Source organism: Passer domesticus, chromosome 6, assembly GCF_036417665.1.
Source record: "Passer domesticus isolate bPasDom1 chromosome 6, bPasDom1.hap1, whole genome shotgun sequence".
Lineage (NCBI taxonomy): Eukaryota > Metazoa > Chordata > Aves > Passeriformes > Passeridae > Passer > Passer domesticus.
In genome coordinates, this window is record NC_087479.1 from 33666483 (window position 1) to 33684351 (window position 17869).

The window sequence follows — 17869 nt, forward strand, 5'->3', positions numbered from 1 at the left end:
TCTTTTACTGTGTATGTTTCCCTAAAGTCTCCTTCTTGTCATTGCTGTGCCAGCATATGCTGCACCAGTGCTACTCTGTCCCCCTGGCTCAAATTTTAACAAGTTTAGGGTACCTCTTCTTGTCAAGGCTAGAGACAGAGAGCCTTTTCAGATTATAACTTCAGCTATACCAATGGGTGCTCATTTACCTTAAGAGAGTATCCTGGAGCATTCTACCACTATGAACCACAGAGTAATATCCACGGGATTCTGATCGAGGAGAATCAGCTGCCTTAGAACACCAGAGAACTGGTTGTTGGGTAAAACAAATCCAGCATGTGTGTAGGACCCTGCTGAACCTGATCTCAGGGTCTGCAGTGATGTATCACACCTACATACACACATACAGAGAGAAACTCTAAGTACTGAAACATCTGCTCTGGATCTTTCCATATCCACACAGCACAAGAGATTTCTAGAGTAGAAAAGAACTGGGAATGACCACGTTCATCCTGGTTACAAGAAAATGCCATCACACTACACAAAAATATCATTAATTACCACTGAAACTCTCTATTTTAAGTCCTTTGTTAATCCTGAAAAACAAGTTTTGCCACACATTATTCCCTCCCTCATCACTCCCTCATGGTTTTAGGCCCAGCAAATCAATAGTAGTGAATATCCTTTGAACATCTTGAGACTACCCAGACAAGAGTTGCCATTAGCTAGTATTTCACTACAGCATATAATTGGCCTTATTCCTAATCCCAGCCTTGTTCCTAACCTCAGCCTGTTAACCCTTGCACTTTCCTCTTGGTGCTGACTCTAAGGCCTGAACAGCTCCCTGACGTTTCTGCTGTATCCCCTCCTTTAGGCTGGCATGCATGGAGCCTTCTGCCAGGTATAACTGTTGGCTAATCAATGTTATTGTCCTAGTAAATCACCCGGGGTGAAAGGCTAACAACTCTCCAGAAGGTTTGCAGAGAGAGGTGGTGAAGGGGGAACTGATTGCAGGGCTGGAAAATGGGAAACTTGCCCTCAGGTACTGGATGCACAAAGCACTTAGTCTGCCAGCAAACAATGGCTATGGAGTGGAAATGAGTGAAACAGATGGAAAATTACATGCCTCCAAAACCTCTGTAAGAAGACTAATTCCACTTAGGAACTACAAGTTAGCTCTCAGATCGGGGTGTGGCAGGAGGAGCTGGCAGGGCGCAGAGATTCCACCCCTGGCACTCAAGGCCCTTGATCCTTTGCTGGAGCAGGGGCAGAGAGATGCAGGTACAGATCCTGGGGCATTTCTTCCTACTCGGAATCACATTGCTCCTTCCCCCACCGCAGTTTTCAAAGAGAAATGTCTTGTCCTCAAACACAAGGCACACCCTTCCAGGAGCAGTGGCACAAGGACAGCCAGTAGATGGCATGAGCCGGAGCCAAACCTGCTCAGTGAGGAATCCTGGCCTTCCTGGTAGGAATATTCCTCATCCTCCTCCTCATCCCCTTTTGTCTGGCAACCACAGGTGAGCAAGCACCACACTCATTTCCATTTTCTCATCAATAAAGCAGAGATGTGATGTGGCCAAGTACAATAAAGTTTATCTTCATGAACCACTGGGATATCCTTGGATGAAAAGCTGTGTGTTAAACTGACAAAAACGTAGTTAGTAATAAAGAAGTGCCATAAACATCACAGAAAATACGCAGCCAGTTGCTGAAATGCAACTAACTGCAGTGCTTGACTTCCAGGTGGGCATGCCTTGTGCTGCAAGCAATTGCATGCTGTAGGATGAGGCTTCCTTCCCCTAGGAGGAAATGTCCTGTGGCAAGAGAACTGCTAGCATATTCAGATCACATCATGGCAAACATGCAAAGAATGGAAGAATAGTATGGGTGGCAAGGAACCCTAAAAATCTAGTTCCAAGCCCCTGCCATGGGCAGGATCACCAGTAACTTGGCTTTATAAAGGGTGTTAGCCTTGAAGACTTTTATGTACACAAGTTGTGTAGGCAATGTAAGAATCTCTAGCACAGCATTTCAAAAGTGACAAATTAATTTACCTATAGGAAGAGTCCAACACCCATGGCCATTTGGTTGTTGGTTCTTCTGTTGAAGTGTCAGAGCAGAAGGTATCACACAAACCTGTTTGCAAGGACTGCAGAAAGAATCCTTTTGCCATTTATTCAAACAGCCACTGCTGGCCACAACAGTAAAATCCTGTCCTGTCCTCCAGTTAGTCAGCATCTGGTCACTTATATATCATAACTGGTTTCTAGTTTCCGTTTTCTTGCTTCCATACAGGTATAACTACAAATAACTACAAATATCTTTATGATCATGTCAGAAAGACTGAAGTGAGCAACAGCAACAACAATTAAAACAAAACTGCAAAATAAGCCAGAAAAAGGATTGATTTTATTAGGAATGGTACATTTAAATACATGTAAGACTTTGGGATTAATTTACATATTTCTTCCAAAAATGTTTCCCTTCTTTGACAATACAGAAGTTAAAAAAAAATATCTAATTCCAAATTGTAAGAACAACAGTATTTGCAGTGGAAATTCCTATTAATCAAAACAACTGTGCATTCCGGAGATTTTGACTACACTTTTCCTGGGAATTTTTTTTGCTGCTCTCATTACTAAAATAACCTTCCTTTCCATCAAGACTATTGCTAGTCATACACATGTTATTTAGTATCACACTTTGGGGTATGAAAGCTATGTCACTTTTATAAACATCAAAAACATGGACATGCATATTGACATTTCTGTGCAGTTTTATGAAGTCACCTGTCAAATAAGGCCTATACATACAATACCACATACTAGTGAATTACTGTAAAATTATTATAATGGATTCCCAATAAACCTGACATCTGGATGGTATGTCTCATTTTAACAGAAAATTCCAGCTTTCATTACTGCTTAACATTGTATTAATCCATTATCCAAGTGAGCAATATTCAACTAACCAATGTGTATTCCTGAAAGTCTTTTGCAAATTAAGCATATTGTCAAGGTCATGTAAAGCTGGAACTTAAACAGCCTGTTAAGCCAAGCAACAGGGAAAAAGGGGAACTCTAAACTAATTTTATCTGGTCCATTCATTCTCGCACAGAAAAGTAGCCACAGAACCTTAAAGGAATTAAATCTATACTTCCTGTTCTCAGACTTAATACCAAGGACAAAAGCTAACATAGTATTTTGGAAGTCAAAGGCCTTGGAGGTGGAGGGGAAAGTAGGGGCAAGAGAGGGAGAAAGCAGCGTATTGTCTCATCCCATTACCTCAGCATTATGTGTACATAATATATCTATGATAGAAATGTTTACTAATAGCAGGGAAAAAAAATAAAAAAGACTTCCCACTCCAGACTTCACTGAAAGAAGAAAGCTGACAGCCAGCCCCTCCTCACAGAGATGGCCTATTTGATGACAGGCACTTTGGCAATGTAAGAGGAGGTCACCCTTTCATCATGTTAACTCTTCCCCTCCCAGATCTCACATATAACTCATCTCAAGTCTTGAAGAAACTTGAATCAAATTAATTAATACATCTCTCAAAGCAGGTTAACTACGGCTATGAGCAGAGCTCGACCTAGAACGAGATTTTCTTTTAGAAGAAGAGGGAGAGGGGGAAGAAGCTATCAAGCTGGAGCGGTGGCTTTTGTGGGAGTAACTCTTTTTAGGAGTACGACTGCGAGAACGAGAGCGGGATCGAGAGCGAGATCGGGATCGAGAGCGAGACCTGGACCTGGACCGGGACCTTGATCGGGACCGGGACCGCGAGTCCGATCTGGAGGATCCTGTAGACCTGGACCTGCTGCGAGATCTTGAGTAACTCCTTGATCGAGATCTGCTTCTAGAAAGACATAATTAAAGGCTGTAGTCTCACGTCTTACTAAATTTAAAACAATAATGTAAAATTCTCAACTACTTTGTACACACAGCACGCCCATCTGAACACGTGAAAGCGCTATTCACAGCATTCAGCCATTTCACAGTGCTGCCACATTTCCGCTATGCTCCATCTTGACAGTACTGCTTAGGAATAATGCAAGCAAGCTAACTGATTTTCTTATTCTCATGAACAAGGTGGCTTTCACAACTATTTGAGAAATATTTTACAGTACTGTGAAACAGCCTTCCTTTAAGTTAAACATTTTTAATACCAAAATTCATGTTTTAAGAAGTTTTTTATAATACCACATTTTGTCTTTTAAAAAAAACCTTAATCTCATCCAAAAGTGTTCTATTTACCCTGTTTCAGCAAGTTAGTTCTTATCTTAATCTGTTTACACTGCTAGAAAGTGGTTCTGTGCAGTGATATTTAGCTTGGGGCCAAAAAAACGACACAATCAAATTTTGGCACCAATACTACTCAAACCCATGTCCTCAGCAGAATTTTATCATGCCAGGTGACATACCGATGCCTTCTGTGGTCTTCAGTCAGTTTAATTCTGCGTCCATTCAGCTCAGTGCCATCCAGTTTTTCCAGTGCACTCTTCATGTCACTGTAAGATGCAAACTCCACAACCCTGTATACCATAATGAAATTAAAGAAAAGTTTCAGAGAAACAAAAAAAGTAAGGAAAGCAGGTGTGGCCCTTTTTAATCTGTTGATTCACAGCTTTCTGTTTTATCTTCTGAAAGCTAGTTTTTAACACGGTTAGTAAGAAAATATGACACAACAGTCCTAGCTATCAACACCACTCACATCTACTTAAACAATACCAGAACTGCCATCTGCAAGATGGAGAAAATGCAGGAAGCTACACAAACCTGCACCAGCTGAGGAAATACCTTTCAGTCCTAAACTGCACTCCAAAGCTTTCCCTGAAACAATACAAGTTTGCACTCTTCTGCCCTATTAAAGAATTTTAATAGTGAATAAAAAGTCTGGTCTTTGTGGTTTTTAAAATCTGAACTCAAAAAAGGGTGTGTTGTATTGGTTTGCAGTGGCCCTAGAGCAGTTTTGCCAGCACAGAAACTCTATTCACACTTCCTTCCCTCCTGCTTTGTTGTGCAGGACCTTTGTAGTCTGCAGGACTGAGAACAGAGAGTGGGCAGGTAGGTGTTCCCCATGGAAGTTGATGATATTAATTTCCCATGACTTTGACTGCTGAACCAGTGTAAAGCAGCCACAGGCAGGAGGTGTTTTAGCCTCAGGCCTCAGATCATAAATCATTATGTAAGACAGCAGGACTTAACATTTGAAAGGAACTCTCCCTTCCTTTCCTGCTTTCCTATATTGGTTTCATGTTAGAGAATAGAGACTGAACTCCTTCTCACTGACAGTTCGTGTTTTGGATTGTTTTGGTTCTTGAACTGGAAAAATTTCAGCATCTGAGCCACCCCATAGATTTATATTTCACTTCTTCTGTATTAGAGGAAAAATCACACCTTCAATAGTTTCAGCTATCACAAAGACAAAAAATCAACTTACCCTTCATTCCTGTTGTTTCTGTGTGCATCCACATAGGTGACCTCCCCTGCCTTTCTCATGACATCTTTCAAGTCCTACAGCAAAAGTTAACATTTTAGTTTGAACAGGACACTAATCAGTCAGGTAGCAGCATACGCCCCTAAAACTCTCTCTGCTGAAACGGCTTAATGCTTTTTCATTTCTATATATTAAAAAAAAAATTAGAAGAGTTTCTGAAACAGCTTATGTAATAGCAGCTGCATACAGAAAGGATCCATGATTTTACAGCTACAGTGAATAAAACACTGCTTTCAAGATAATCCTACATCCCAAAACCAGCTGTTATGAAAATGCAATACTTAAAATACCAACACGTCCCCTGAAATCAGAACTGAGAAGTGCAGTAGTATTAAATCCAGATTTTCGCAACTAATGCCCCAGTTAAATGACATTCCAATAAATGTAGACAAATTCAACCTTTATGCTCACCTCCCCCAGCTTCAAAGCAAAATTAAAAGCAAAAAGGTCTAACTACAATGTAATTAAAAATTTTACAAAGGAATTTTTTCCTTAAATTTCATTTGAGTATCCGTCACACTATAGTGTCACATCAACAGAGATCTTTGTCTTAAACTTAACAGAGGCTAAACGTGGACAAGTAAAATTACTTGCTTAGCAATAGGAGAAAGCACAAAACAAATAATGCAGAAGGTCACAAAAAAGCTAAACATTTGTCTAAGTTAAGGCAGCACTTTTACCCAACAGTATCTGGTATTTTATAATCCCACACTACTTACCGCAGCACACCACAAGAGGCAGGTGATATAAGAAGGTACCTTAAGCAAAGAGCTGCTTGTCCAATACCTAGCTGGCCAAGAGGAACTCTCTTACATGAGAAAGGCAGTGATGGCTCATAGCAATATGCTTCACGGAGGTACCAGAGGCCCTGAAAGCACTGGACATAGTCTCCAGTCTCCAGAAGTGGCTAAAGAACCCGAGGATGATCTGTGCTAGCCAATCGAGATCAAACCCAGGCAAACCAAGATCTAGACTGCCAAAAAACAGGAGTGTCATAGGAACCAAAAGGAAAATTCAGAACAGGCCAAACCCTAGAATTTCAGCCACTAGAAAACCCCCAAATCTTTGGTTCTTTTTCCTCCACACAAGAAAAATGAAGGTTAACCAAATCAAGGTTGTTAGAAGAGGTTCAAAATGCACTTGGTTAGAATTAGAAATATGCTTAAGGAACAAAAGACTACAAAACAAAAAGCCAAGAAAAAACTTTAGAACATTTGCCACAGAATATAAAAAAGCTTAGTTTTGTCTAGTATATTGATTCAATAGTTTGATGTTAAAAACTGGTATATGAAGAGTAGTAGTAGATATTTTCCTTGTTTCACAGGTCTTAATATAAAGAAACACTAACAGCAAATGAAAATTGGTCCCTACTAATACCATTAAAAACAATACTTCAAATTACCTCAATTTAGAGATGATGGACAAAATTTTGGCTCTGCTCAAGTCAATGAGAATTTAACCAGACCAGGACTGGTAAGTCAAAAGGAAGTTAGAAAATGTTAATCTATGCAATTATGTCCCAAATCAGTAACTTAAGGCTTTAAGATTGAGGCTCCCACAATCTTGCCACACTATATGCTGAACCCTAAGAAACATTAACACGAAATATCATTTGTAATCACAATGTCAACATGATTAAGATGCCAACATTATTTCTTAGAGGTAGTGTACATGTGTTATAAAAGCTCCACATTCTGTAATTAGGGGAATGTTTTAAAGTTACCTGGTATCACCTAACCAGTGGAACAATCAAATTTTATCTTAAGTTTACTGTTCTGGGTCACCTTAAATAGCACAAGAAAACCCTGTTGTCCTTAGCAGCAGAGAGGAATAAGGTGTAGGACAACCATAAATAGGAAAATATATCTTGATGTAACACAGACCTACTTTTCTCAACTGCTTGAAAATTTGATACTGGGAAACTGATGAGGGTGGTTGGAAAGCTCTGAACATGCAGAAATACATGTATGCTAAAAAAAAAGGAGAGTTCTAACAGTTTGTCTACTACTTAGAGATGGGATTATCTATTAACAATATAGTCAACAATCTGAGGAAACTGATCTGAATTTTTCTGGCTTTTTCTATGTTTAAATATCCCAACACAGTAACTTTTAAGGGAGATAGATGTTCTCAAAAGTATGGGGACCTGGACACACCAAAGATTAAATTGTGTGCAAGTTTAAAAGCAAGGTTCCATAATGAGTGTGCTTCCTAGCAGGGATTAGAAGGGAAGAATAATGGCACTACTGTTAATGGATTAGCTATTTTAATGTGTTATAAATAGCACAGTTAAAAGTTAAAACACTATAGTCAGTACCAAAGCAGTACAACTTCAAAAGTAAATGCAGCTTGCGTATGGTTGTTACCTTCCAATGATGTCTATTTAGGCAGGTATCGACAGTCTCTTATGCTAACTTACCACGTATTTAAGAGACATTAAAACATTTAATTAGAACACCAAAATATTCACCAGTATGAAATCTGACTTGGGTGGGCTTCAGATTAAAATGTTAAGTACACATAAAGCCATTATAAATATTCACAAGTAAAAGAAAGTTACAAAAATGTTAATCTTTTTTCAAGTTATGCATTTAACACTAAACAGCACTGCAGGATTTATTTTCCTTAACACTCCATTATAGCTTACTTCTCTGGTCCCTACTGTTGTTTCCAAGTGACAATCTCTTCATATATCTAACTGCATAGCAAACCCAGAAGATATTTAGATTAAATCCAGTTGATCTTCACATGAACTCAGCTGGTTTTCTTTAGTTATTCAATAATTAACGCAACTGTTCTGTTACGAACCCTCTGAACCTGTCATGCAGAAGATAAATTGAGTTGAACTGTTTATCTGCATGGATTGCACCCAACTCTTGCAAAACACATCAGCACAGCTCCAAGCAAACCAACAAGCCTCCCTGTGGGGAAGTAGCTCCAAGACCGAGGCTTTGAACATCCAACATGTCCTACTGCATCTTTCAGACTTTCATCAAAGTCTCTTTATTCAAAAAATACATAGGTTAATGAACAAGACTAAACTCCACTATTCACTCACCTTCTGTAAATACCATCTGTTGCTATGTCCTTACAAAGTGACACTGTACACTACACAGAACACAACTAAAATAACTGATTACATGGCTATTCTGTTAAAAACCAGCTAAATATTAGCAAAACATTAGCAAGAGGTGAAAAAAAAAAAAAAAAAAAGAAAGGTGGCAAAAAAGCTTCAAATTACAAGTACTAAAAGTTTGGGTTTAAAAAAAAAAGTATCTAAAAGAAGCATACTCGACACAGTAGCTCTCTTAAAATTCCCTGTATTAATGACATATTACCAGAATTTTCAATCATTAACTAGGTCACAAAAATATTTTGCAAAACATAAGAGAAGACCACAAATTACAATCAAAACAAAGACATGCACCTCCAGGTGTAACAATACAAAAGAATGACACGGTCTGAATTAATGCAATGTTTCAGTATTTTAGAAATAATCTAGAGTCTTCCAAAGTTTTATTAGCTGGTAAACAGAATTAAGAATCAGTTCCTAATTACAAAATCTACTTACATTATATTTGCACAGCTTTGAAACAAAAGACTTCTGTAAGTGCTTGAATGTTAATTTTTAGCAATCCCTGAAGCTTTTTTTCTTATTTTTTGTTCACATTAAATATTTATGATGGCTTTATTAAGAAATCAGACTGAATGCAGTCTACTTACGGAGTAGTAAAATAAGGTGTAATAAAGAGAAGGTAAGATGCTAACTCACCTGCCAGCTGATACGGGAGGAAAGGTTTTCAACAATGATCCTGTGTTCAGTACGAACAGGAGGCCCATACCGGCTGGAAGAATTCAAAGGAAAAAGAAAAAAATTCTCCAGTGTAATGAATTTAAAACTTAAAGAAATCTGACATTTTCTTCAGTTTGCTGAAAGATTTAAGTAATTTCCTTATTGTTGGACTGCAGGCTTGATTCTTCTTAGTCAAGAGTATATTTAAGACTCCACTGGAGAGGGTCCCAGTTTTTTTCAAAACACCCAGATCCACGATCCAGAGTCACAGAACTGGCAGGGTGAGTCTCGTTTTTCCATTATTGCAAACCTTTTCTTGTCTAGCACTGGCAATCTGACATCATGAACGTGACTACAATGTCAGATGCCCATGACCTTCAATCAAGCAAACTTGCTACTCTGAAAGTCCACTTTTAGCCTGAACCTCAGACCTATTATACCACACCAAGGTTATTGCCATTAAAGTAAAAAACATCTAATTAACATGCTTGCATATGCAGATTAATGCTCCACACATTGGTTGGTAACTGGCAGCAATTCTGACTTTGCAACTAACATGAAGGTTTATGTCCCTTGTATCTTCATTTTTTCTTCCATACTCTACTCTGCATGGGCCACAGCTATGAACGTTTCTACAGAGTAAATTCCTCCACGCATATTTCCTTCACACAGGGTAGATGTGAAGTGAAAAGACGTAATGTGTAGTTGTCTGGCACAATACATGCAAATCTGCAGAACTTTCACTGCATGTTGGCACAAGGTTCACCACTGGCCCTAATCACTGAAAGTGAACAACTCCACAAATACTGCGTGTCCTCTAGAGGTATTCTAGACATGAGCTGTGTCCTGGTTTCCACATTCCATCGCTGGAGAGAGACTCTCCTGCTTGGTCAGCAAACTTAGTCAACTGCTATTTACTGACACGTGCATAACTGTTTATCTTGTGCCCTAGCACTGCTCCTTTTCTAGGTTGTGCTGAAATAAGCATTTTGATAACCATACAACTGGAAATGTGAAAATTTGGTTAGACAGTAAATACCTTGAATTATTGCTCTACAATATCCTACTTATCATGTAAGTTTAATTTGGTGACAAAAGCTGCAATAGAGAAACTCTGCACTTCTCCTGACTTAGGGTTAAAATCAGCCAAACCAACTGCAGCAATACTTCTTCTCATCATTTACATGAGAGCAGGAAGCAAGACCAGCACAGTGGCTATAACATGGTTCACATAATAGGTTTGTGAACCTCTCCAAGACAGTTAAACTGCTTTAAAATCCCCACTCTCCTCAGCCTGAGAAGGCAAGTAATAGTAATGAACCTGCAAGGTCTGAGAACATAAAACTTCTTTTGTGAAGCTACACAGGGAAACAGAGTTGGATCCCTAACTCACAAAAAGAAAACTCCAGTTCCTTTGTTACTGGAAGAGGAAAGGGACAGAGAGCCCAGACCACCTACCTAGATCCACTCTGCGACTGGTAGTAACTGAACCGCTGGGAGAATCTTCCCCTTCCTCTTCGGGCTCGAGCATGTTCAATTGTGACCCTTGTGATAGGAACAAAAAAAAAAAAAAAACCCAAGCACATAAAAAAAATTAAAACAACAAACTTCAAGTATTCGACATTGACTTAAATCTTTTCACAACTGGAAGCAAATGTGCACAAACAAGAATTATCTTGCCCTTGCAAGCAACGATTTATAACACAACCACTGGCATTTCTTAAAGAGCCAGAACACTGTTTTTTCTCATTGGCCTCCCTTGGATTTTCATGAAAATTGTAACGAGTCTGTAATTCAGACAAACACTTGAATTTGCTCAACCAGAGCCCAGGAGTACTCACAGAGAGAAAAGAATACTAAAATAACTAACAACAACCTAATGACCTAAAATACAGCTTTCATAATCACAATAAAAATTACTGCAACATTCAATGACTATAATTCACCTTACTGCAAACTGAAGGGCAACGATCCAAATGATAACAGGCTATCATCAGTTTATTTTCTGGTCAATATACAGAAAAATACTAAACAAGTTCAATTCACTCTTACTAATATTCCTAGTGAGAAGATCCTGAGTTACTCTGAAAGAGAACTAAGTGCAAGTAGAGAAAATGGTCAGCCCTGCTCCAAACCACTCTTCCTCCAGTCCCAAACTCATCTTTGCCTTAAACACGACTGGATACCAATGAATGTCTTTCAAGTTATGGAAGGTATATCCCACCACAGAACCAGGGGAAATGGATGTCAGAGCACAAGATATTGCACTTAGATGCAAAAAACTTTTTCTATTCTTAAGGGAAATTATGGTATCACACTTACCTTTCATCACACAGCTCTTTACCATTTAGTTCATAAATTGCATCATCAGCATCCCTGTGGTCTTCAAATTCCTAAAAAGAAAATAGGAATAAAAAATGCATTTTCCCTCACAGTATATGCAAACACTAATAAATATGCTTTCTTTATAAATTTTACATTTCTACAGCAAATACAAGTATCACCAAGATACAGCAAGCATCATCAACTTTGAATAAGGAAGCTAGTTCCTAGTACATTTATAACTGAAAAGCCAAGATGTTCCTATTCATAATTTCTTCTCCCTCCATCCCACAAACTCCTTTTGCCTCCCCAATTGTTTCAGTATAGCTTATTTGCAGGACCTATTAATTAAATAACCTGGGGTGCTAAGAAGTATCTAAAATACTTTTGGGGAGAGGTGGGGGAAATTACTTAAAGACATATAATTTAAAACACAGCTCCACATACAGGGAAATTGAATATAATAGCATGAGCCGATCAAATGCAGGAGAGTTGTGCACTGCCAAAACTCTTACAAGATAAATTCTTACTGAACTGGCAAAGAAAGAGTGAACCAGAAAAAAGAGCCCTCCTAATTTTTTCTGAGTGAATTCAGTTCACTAGCTGGGCAAAAAGATGCCCATGTAAGAAGAGTATGAAACATAAGCCCTTCCACAGCGCTGGCCACCTGTGATCCAGATCAGCTGTAACCAGCAGAATTCCATTTACTCTTGCAATGGAATCTGTCACTTTGCTTTTGGCAGAAATGCTGCTTTAGGCAGCTCAAGTAGCCTCTGCCCACTATCCAGCCCACTGGTTCTTGGCAAAGCTGCTTGTACAGCTCTGCAGGAAAGTAGGTCAAGAAATTTACCCAGATTAAAAACAGCACACTTTGTGCAGGAAGTGGGGGTCAAAAAGTGTTATTTTTCAACCAGATCAGCTTCTCAGGTAGGTTCATTATATGTGGACAACTGCAGCAACACCATGAGAGGCAAGGGGACAAAGGAAAGAAATAAAACAGAGAGAACAAGCAGCTGGGTAGGGACTGCTGGCAGCAACAGTGCAGATGGAGAGAAAAAAATGTGGAACTGCAGCTTGCAAGGAATGAATGACAGAAAAGAAGCTTCTCAAATTGAAGAAAGTGTTTGCATAACTATAAACTGCTTTTCAGAAGCAATACTGGCTTAAGCAATCTTCCCCCTTCTGCACTGGAATTTGTTTCACTACCAAGTTGAACATCACACATCCTTGCATGATGATGCAAAGATTATCTTAAGACACATAACTTAGGTCCAGCATTTGAAAGTATCTGTCGTTGGCAATTACAAGTCCCATTATGTCAACTACTTTCTAACAAACTGAACATCTGCAAGTCTATCTAGCTTTATGTTTTGATGTTTGAAAACCCTATGCCCTGAAATCTACAAAATTTAAGTAAATATAGTTAGTTTCAAAGATTAAGCAATGATTTCAATCAAGCACAACAAAACATGTTTTGAACACTACAACAATGTTCACTTGGTTTTGCAATGTTTTATAAATACAAGTCTTAAATAACAGAAATTAACGATGAACTGACAGCAGGAGGCCAGTAGAGTGCCATGAAGGATAATGCCATTCCATGTGTTTATAAATGACATGGCTGACAGGATCAAGCACAGCCTCAGCAGTTTTATGTTTGACATCGAAGTGGGAGGACAAATGGATATACCAGAATGAAAAACCATCCCACAAAAAGACCTTGATAGGCTGAAAGATTAAGCAAGCAAGAATCACAAGTCTTAACGAAAGATAAAACATGAAGTGCTGCATGTGGCATAAGACAATCCTAAGCAGCAGAATGCTGCTGAAAAGGACATGGAAATCCTCGTGGAGAGTCAGCTAAGCATGAGTCAGCAGCTGGCCTTGCTGCAATGACAGCACATGGTAGCCTGGGCTGCATCCGTAGCAGTACAACCAGCAGACCAAGGGCTGCTATTATTACACCCTACTTGGCATTCGTTAGGCCACACCTGGAACACTGTGTCCAGTTTTGGTCTCTCCAGCTCATAAAAGACATTGAAAAATTGAACTGAGACTAGCAGAGAGCAACCAAAACTCATCAGAAGGCTGGATAACAAAGAAAGGTTGAGAGAGCTGTGTTTGTTCAGCAGGAAGAAAAGGCAGCTTCAAGGGAATACAGTCAGCCTTCCAAAACCTACAACACAGTTTCACAAACAATGGAAGTGATTTCTGATATGGGTGTACAATGATGGGATGGCAAGTATGGTAGCTGTTTAGCTGCAAAGAAAAAAAAAATTCTGAGAACAATTACATTATTTATATAAATTTATAAGAGAATTATTCAAACTTATTAGTGATCTTTGAAAAGAAAATGGTTCCACCTAGGAACTAGAGGACGGATGAGTGACTGACTTGCTTACAAGAGCTGAACAGAAGCTGTTCCTGAATGAGTCAACAGCCCTGCTCAGGAAGAGAAGAGGAACACTCAAGGAAAGGGGACTGAGAAAATGCAGCAACTGGAAAGAGCACTCTAAATATAAACTGAGGCTCCTGTCTACATCAGCCATTCACCTCCAGACTTTTAAGAGACAGGTATTTACCTGCTGGCAGTCAATAAGAAGCAGCTCATAATGCAGGGGAACCAGAAACCATCATGTGTAGGAGTAAAGGAGCAATAGTCACATGAAACTAAAGTAGGCAAAGCCTGTCCTTTTGTTCCTTTCCAGTAACTTCACTCCAGGGATTGATCTTGGCAGAAAGGGTGACATGTAAGCCTGCCATTATATGCGAGGGCAGTATCAGCCTTTCAAGTCTGAACTAAGTGCTGCACAACAGCTAATTCTCAATTCTCTGAGATAATAGTTAAAACACAGGCTGATTCTGAGTCAATCTGTGAATCTGTAAAGCTGCAAAATTTGGACATTTAGGAGCACAGAGCTCTAGAAAGCAGTGGTAGGTAACTGAGATACAGTGAACTGTCTATTTAATCTAATAGTCTGACAGACAATTATGCCCTATAAACATGTACTGATGATGGGTATGTTGAACTTCAGCTGCACAAGACCTCAAAGCTGTGCTGCTTGGATCCACCAGGCAGCACCTACCACACCTGTTGTCTTAGCCAACTACTCTGCTTTTATGTCAGGCCATTATTTAAGAAGTATCACCAAGCAGACTGCAAGGGCTGAGAGAGGTGCTTAAGAGGTTCTTATAAACTTTTCTTGCAGTCAAGACTGCAAAATTTTGTACTGCCATAACAGAATATTTATAAAGTCTTCAGAAATGAGGGGTAAATTTTAAATCCATAGAAGACTATAATCAAACACTGTATTTAATGTAGCTGGAATATTACCAAGATTTTGAGCAAAACCTGGCCAAAACTGTAACCCAAAATTATGAAAAGCCTTCTGAAATGTTTATCAATATTTTCTATTTCCCACTGCAACTATTATCTTAAACATCTTTCTTTTCTTGACATCATCCTAGCAAGGTTAGTCCCTGTAAGCAAGAGCAAGGGAAACAAAGCTGTTGCTTACCACAAACCCAAATCCATTTTTTAGGTGGATCTCTCGTATGCGACCGTATCCCTTGAAGAACTTCTCCACATCCCGCTCACGAGCACGTGAGCTCAGGTGCCCAACAAAGACACGGCAGCCACTCATCTTAAGGGTGATGCTAAAAAAGAAAACAGCACTGTTTATCAGATTAACAAACTTAAAATAGCGTGATTAAGATCACTTTTACATCTCAGAAATCTCGGTTAAATAGGATTTGATTTTACTGTCCTCCAGGTACACATGGTAAAAGCCTGATTCTCTACAGCCAGAGAAGGGACAAAATCCTGTCTTGCTGACTTCCAGCAGAACCTACAAAGAACTTCAAGGTTTGTACTTTTTAATCATGAAACTTAAAATCCCAAAACTGTAACTTCAAAGATTTTACTGGGTTAGCAACAGCTGAAAAAAAACCCGAAAAAACAAAATTCGTATGCTAATTATTAAAATAATAACAAACAACAAAAATTAAAATTAAAAACTTTTGCTTTCATGTAGAAAAATTTCTGCAGTAAAATTTTATTAGCACACAAAGATAAATGGTAGTCATGAAATTATCTCGATTTCCAGTAGCCATAAATATAAGTTATTTTAACAGTCTATCTGGTTTTGAAGAAGAATTTTGCATTATGAGATTTCAACAATAAAATAAAAATTTTAAAATAAAAAGCAAAAATAAAAAAAGCTATTTGAGGCATTCAAATTTTTAAAGCCATCCACTGATCCAGGATACATAATCTGAGATACTCTATGTAAAATTCAATCTTTTACCTTAAGGTGTCACTTTTTCAGTTTACGTGCTTTAAAAATTTTTAAGATCTCATAACTGGAAAATATTAATTATTTGGCTCACTCAATGAGCTTGCTGTCATAGAAAAAAACAAAGAATTCGAGCCCTAAGGAATGGAAATATGACGTGATCTTGCACTACAATACCGGGCTCTAATGCAGGCGGAGTAAACAAACATGTCATGTTAGCTGTGAAAATAATTCCAGTCAGTTTGGATGCACTATTTTGAATTAACGTCATTTGCCTTCTCCGTTAACGTGCACCCATTAGGTTTCTACTGAATACTTTCTTTACTCAGACTCACCACGCCATCAGAGAAGTGCGGGAGTTTTGGAAGCCTGGGCACTGGGCTTTTTACGGGGCGAGGGGGTGAACTGTGCCAGCGCTTACTTAGATCGGCCTCAATCCCCGAACCTCGGAAGAGCCTACGCTGCCCTCTGCAGCCATTCTCTCCTTTGTGCTCACCCGTGCACTGTGATGCCCACAGGGAAATCCAATCCAGGGGCTGGTTCAGCTCCCTCGCCCGGCGGCGTGCCCAGTGCTCCAACACACGGTCTCTTTCCCTGGCGCACCCGTACCACACAAACAGCGGCCAGGCCGGCCGTGGGTATGAAGGGAAAGGCAGGCCCTCGCAGAGGAAGGACAGCCTTACGTAACTGCATGCTTTAAAACACGGCGAGAACAGCCACTTGGGCAACAGCGCTCATTTTGGGAACAACACAGATTTGAAAGATTAAAATGACTGCGTAACTGCTGTTCGATATTTTTAGTTCCAGAAAAATAAAGTGGGGAGAAGAATCAGAGAAAGAAATGTACACGGAGTGGGTGGGTGGAACTGATCACCACTGAAACTGTCAAATATGCTGCGAAAGACTCACGAACAAGCCATCCGCGCGTTATTTACTCATTATCAAGGAGCACAATGGATGCGAGATCGGTATTGACACCTGCGCGGCGCGGCGCTTCACACGTCGCTCCTAGCACAATGAAATCGAGCTCGCTCGCTGACTACCCAGGAGGTGCGGAAAAGCCCTCGGGAAGCACGCACCCGCAGCAAGCGGCCATCTGCTCCTCCCTCCTTCGAGAAGCCGTGAGGATCCGGGACTGCGCCGGGCCTGCGGCCTGCCCAAGGCAGCCGGGCCCTGCTCACGGGCCCGCCGCCATCGCGGCGCCGGCCCACGCAGCGCCGCCGGCCCCTTCGGCTCCTCGAAGCTCCGCGCTCGCCTCCAATCCGCGACGGCTCCTCCCGGCCATCCCGCCGCGATCAGCCCTCCCCGCCCGGAGGATGGATGGATGCATGGATGGCGGTCCCCCCCCTCCTCCCCCCGGCCGCGGCCCCGCCGAGCGCCCGGGCCTGCGGCGCCGCGCGGCGCCAGCGCGGCCTCCGCCCGCCGCCCCCGGGCCTCGGCCCGTTCCCGCCCCGCCGCACGATACCGCCGCCAGAACGCCGCCGGTGGCTCCCCGCGCCCGCCCCGGCCCCCCGCGGCGGAGGGGCGGCCACTCACCGTCGCGGAGCGGCGAGTCCTGCTGGCCGTGAGGGAACCGCTCTGCGGCCGCGGCGACAATGGCTGCCGGCTGCTCCACCGACCGACCGCCGCGCGACCGCCGCGCCTGCGCACTGCCGCCCGCGCCGCCCCACCCGCAGCGCGCCGCGCGGCACGACGGGAGATGTAGGCGTGGGGGGGACAATGGCGGGCGCTTAGAGAGCGGCCCGCTGCCAGCCCCCCGCGGGCAGGGACGTTCCCTGTAGGTGTCCAGAGCCCCGTCCAGCCTGGCCTTGCACACTGCCAGGGATGGGGCAGCCACAGCTTCCCTGGGCAGCCTGCTCGTGCTGAACTGCCCGTGACTTTTTGTCTGAGACATGGCGAAACAGACGGGTCTCAGTTGTGCTCCACCAGCGGAGGCGACCAGGGACAATTCACGTGGCGCTCGGCAGCGCGGCCCTGC

At 41.3% G+C, this 17869-nt stretch overlaps 1 protein-coding gene across 1 annotated transcript; it reads right to left on the minus strand.

The window, feature by feature from the left end:
- Positions 1 to 2369: 2369 nt before the first annotated feature.
- On the minus strand, positions 2370 to 17573 carry LOC135303067 (serine/arginine-rich splicing factor 5-like). Its single transcript, XM_064424309.1, has 8 exons — positions 17428 to 17573; positions 15115 to 15253; positions 11597 to 11667; positions 10733 to 10819; positions 9254 to 9326; positions 5425 to 5498; positions 4406 to 4516; positions 2370 to 3840 (listed from the first exon to the last, which is right to left on the minus strand). The coding sequence occupies exons 2-8, from the start codon at positions 15238 to 15240 to the stop codon at positions 3549 to 3551; spliced, it is 834 nt and encodes a 277-aa protein (XP_064280379.1). The 5' UTR covers positions 15241 to 15253; positions 17428 to 17573; the 3' UTR covers positions 2370 to 3548.
- Between the last annotated feature and the right edge of the window lie 296 nt (positions 17574 to 17869).

Bases quoted from the DNA above. Each gene is read 5' to 3' on its own strand.
- LOC135303067 (XM_064424309.1), bottom strand. From the start codon at position 15,240: ATGAGTGGCTGCCGTGTCTTTGTTGGGCACCTGAGCTCACGTGCTCGT. The intron at 5,499-9,253 runs GTGAGTTAGCAT...CTTTTGCTGTAG, and splicing joins CCTCCCGTATCAGCTGGCAG to GACTTGAAAGATGTCATGAG. The intron at 4,517-5,424 runs GTAAGTTGATTT...TATGGTATACAG, and splicing joins AGAAACAACAGGAATGAAGG to GGTTGTGGAGTTTGCATCTT.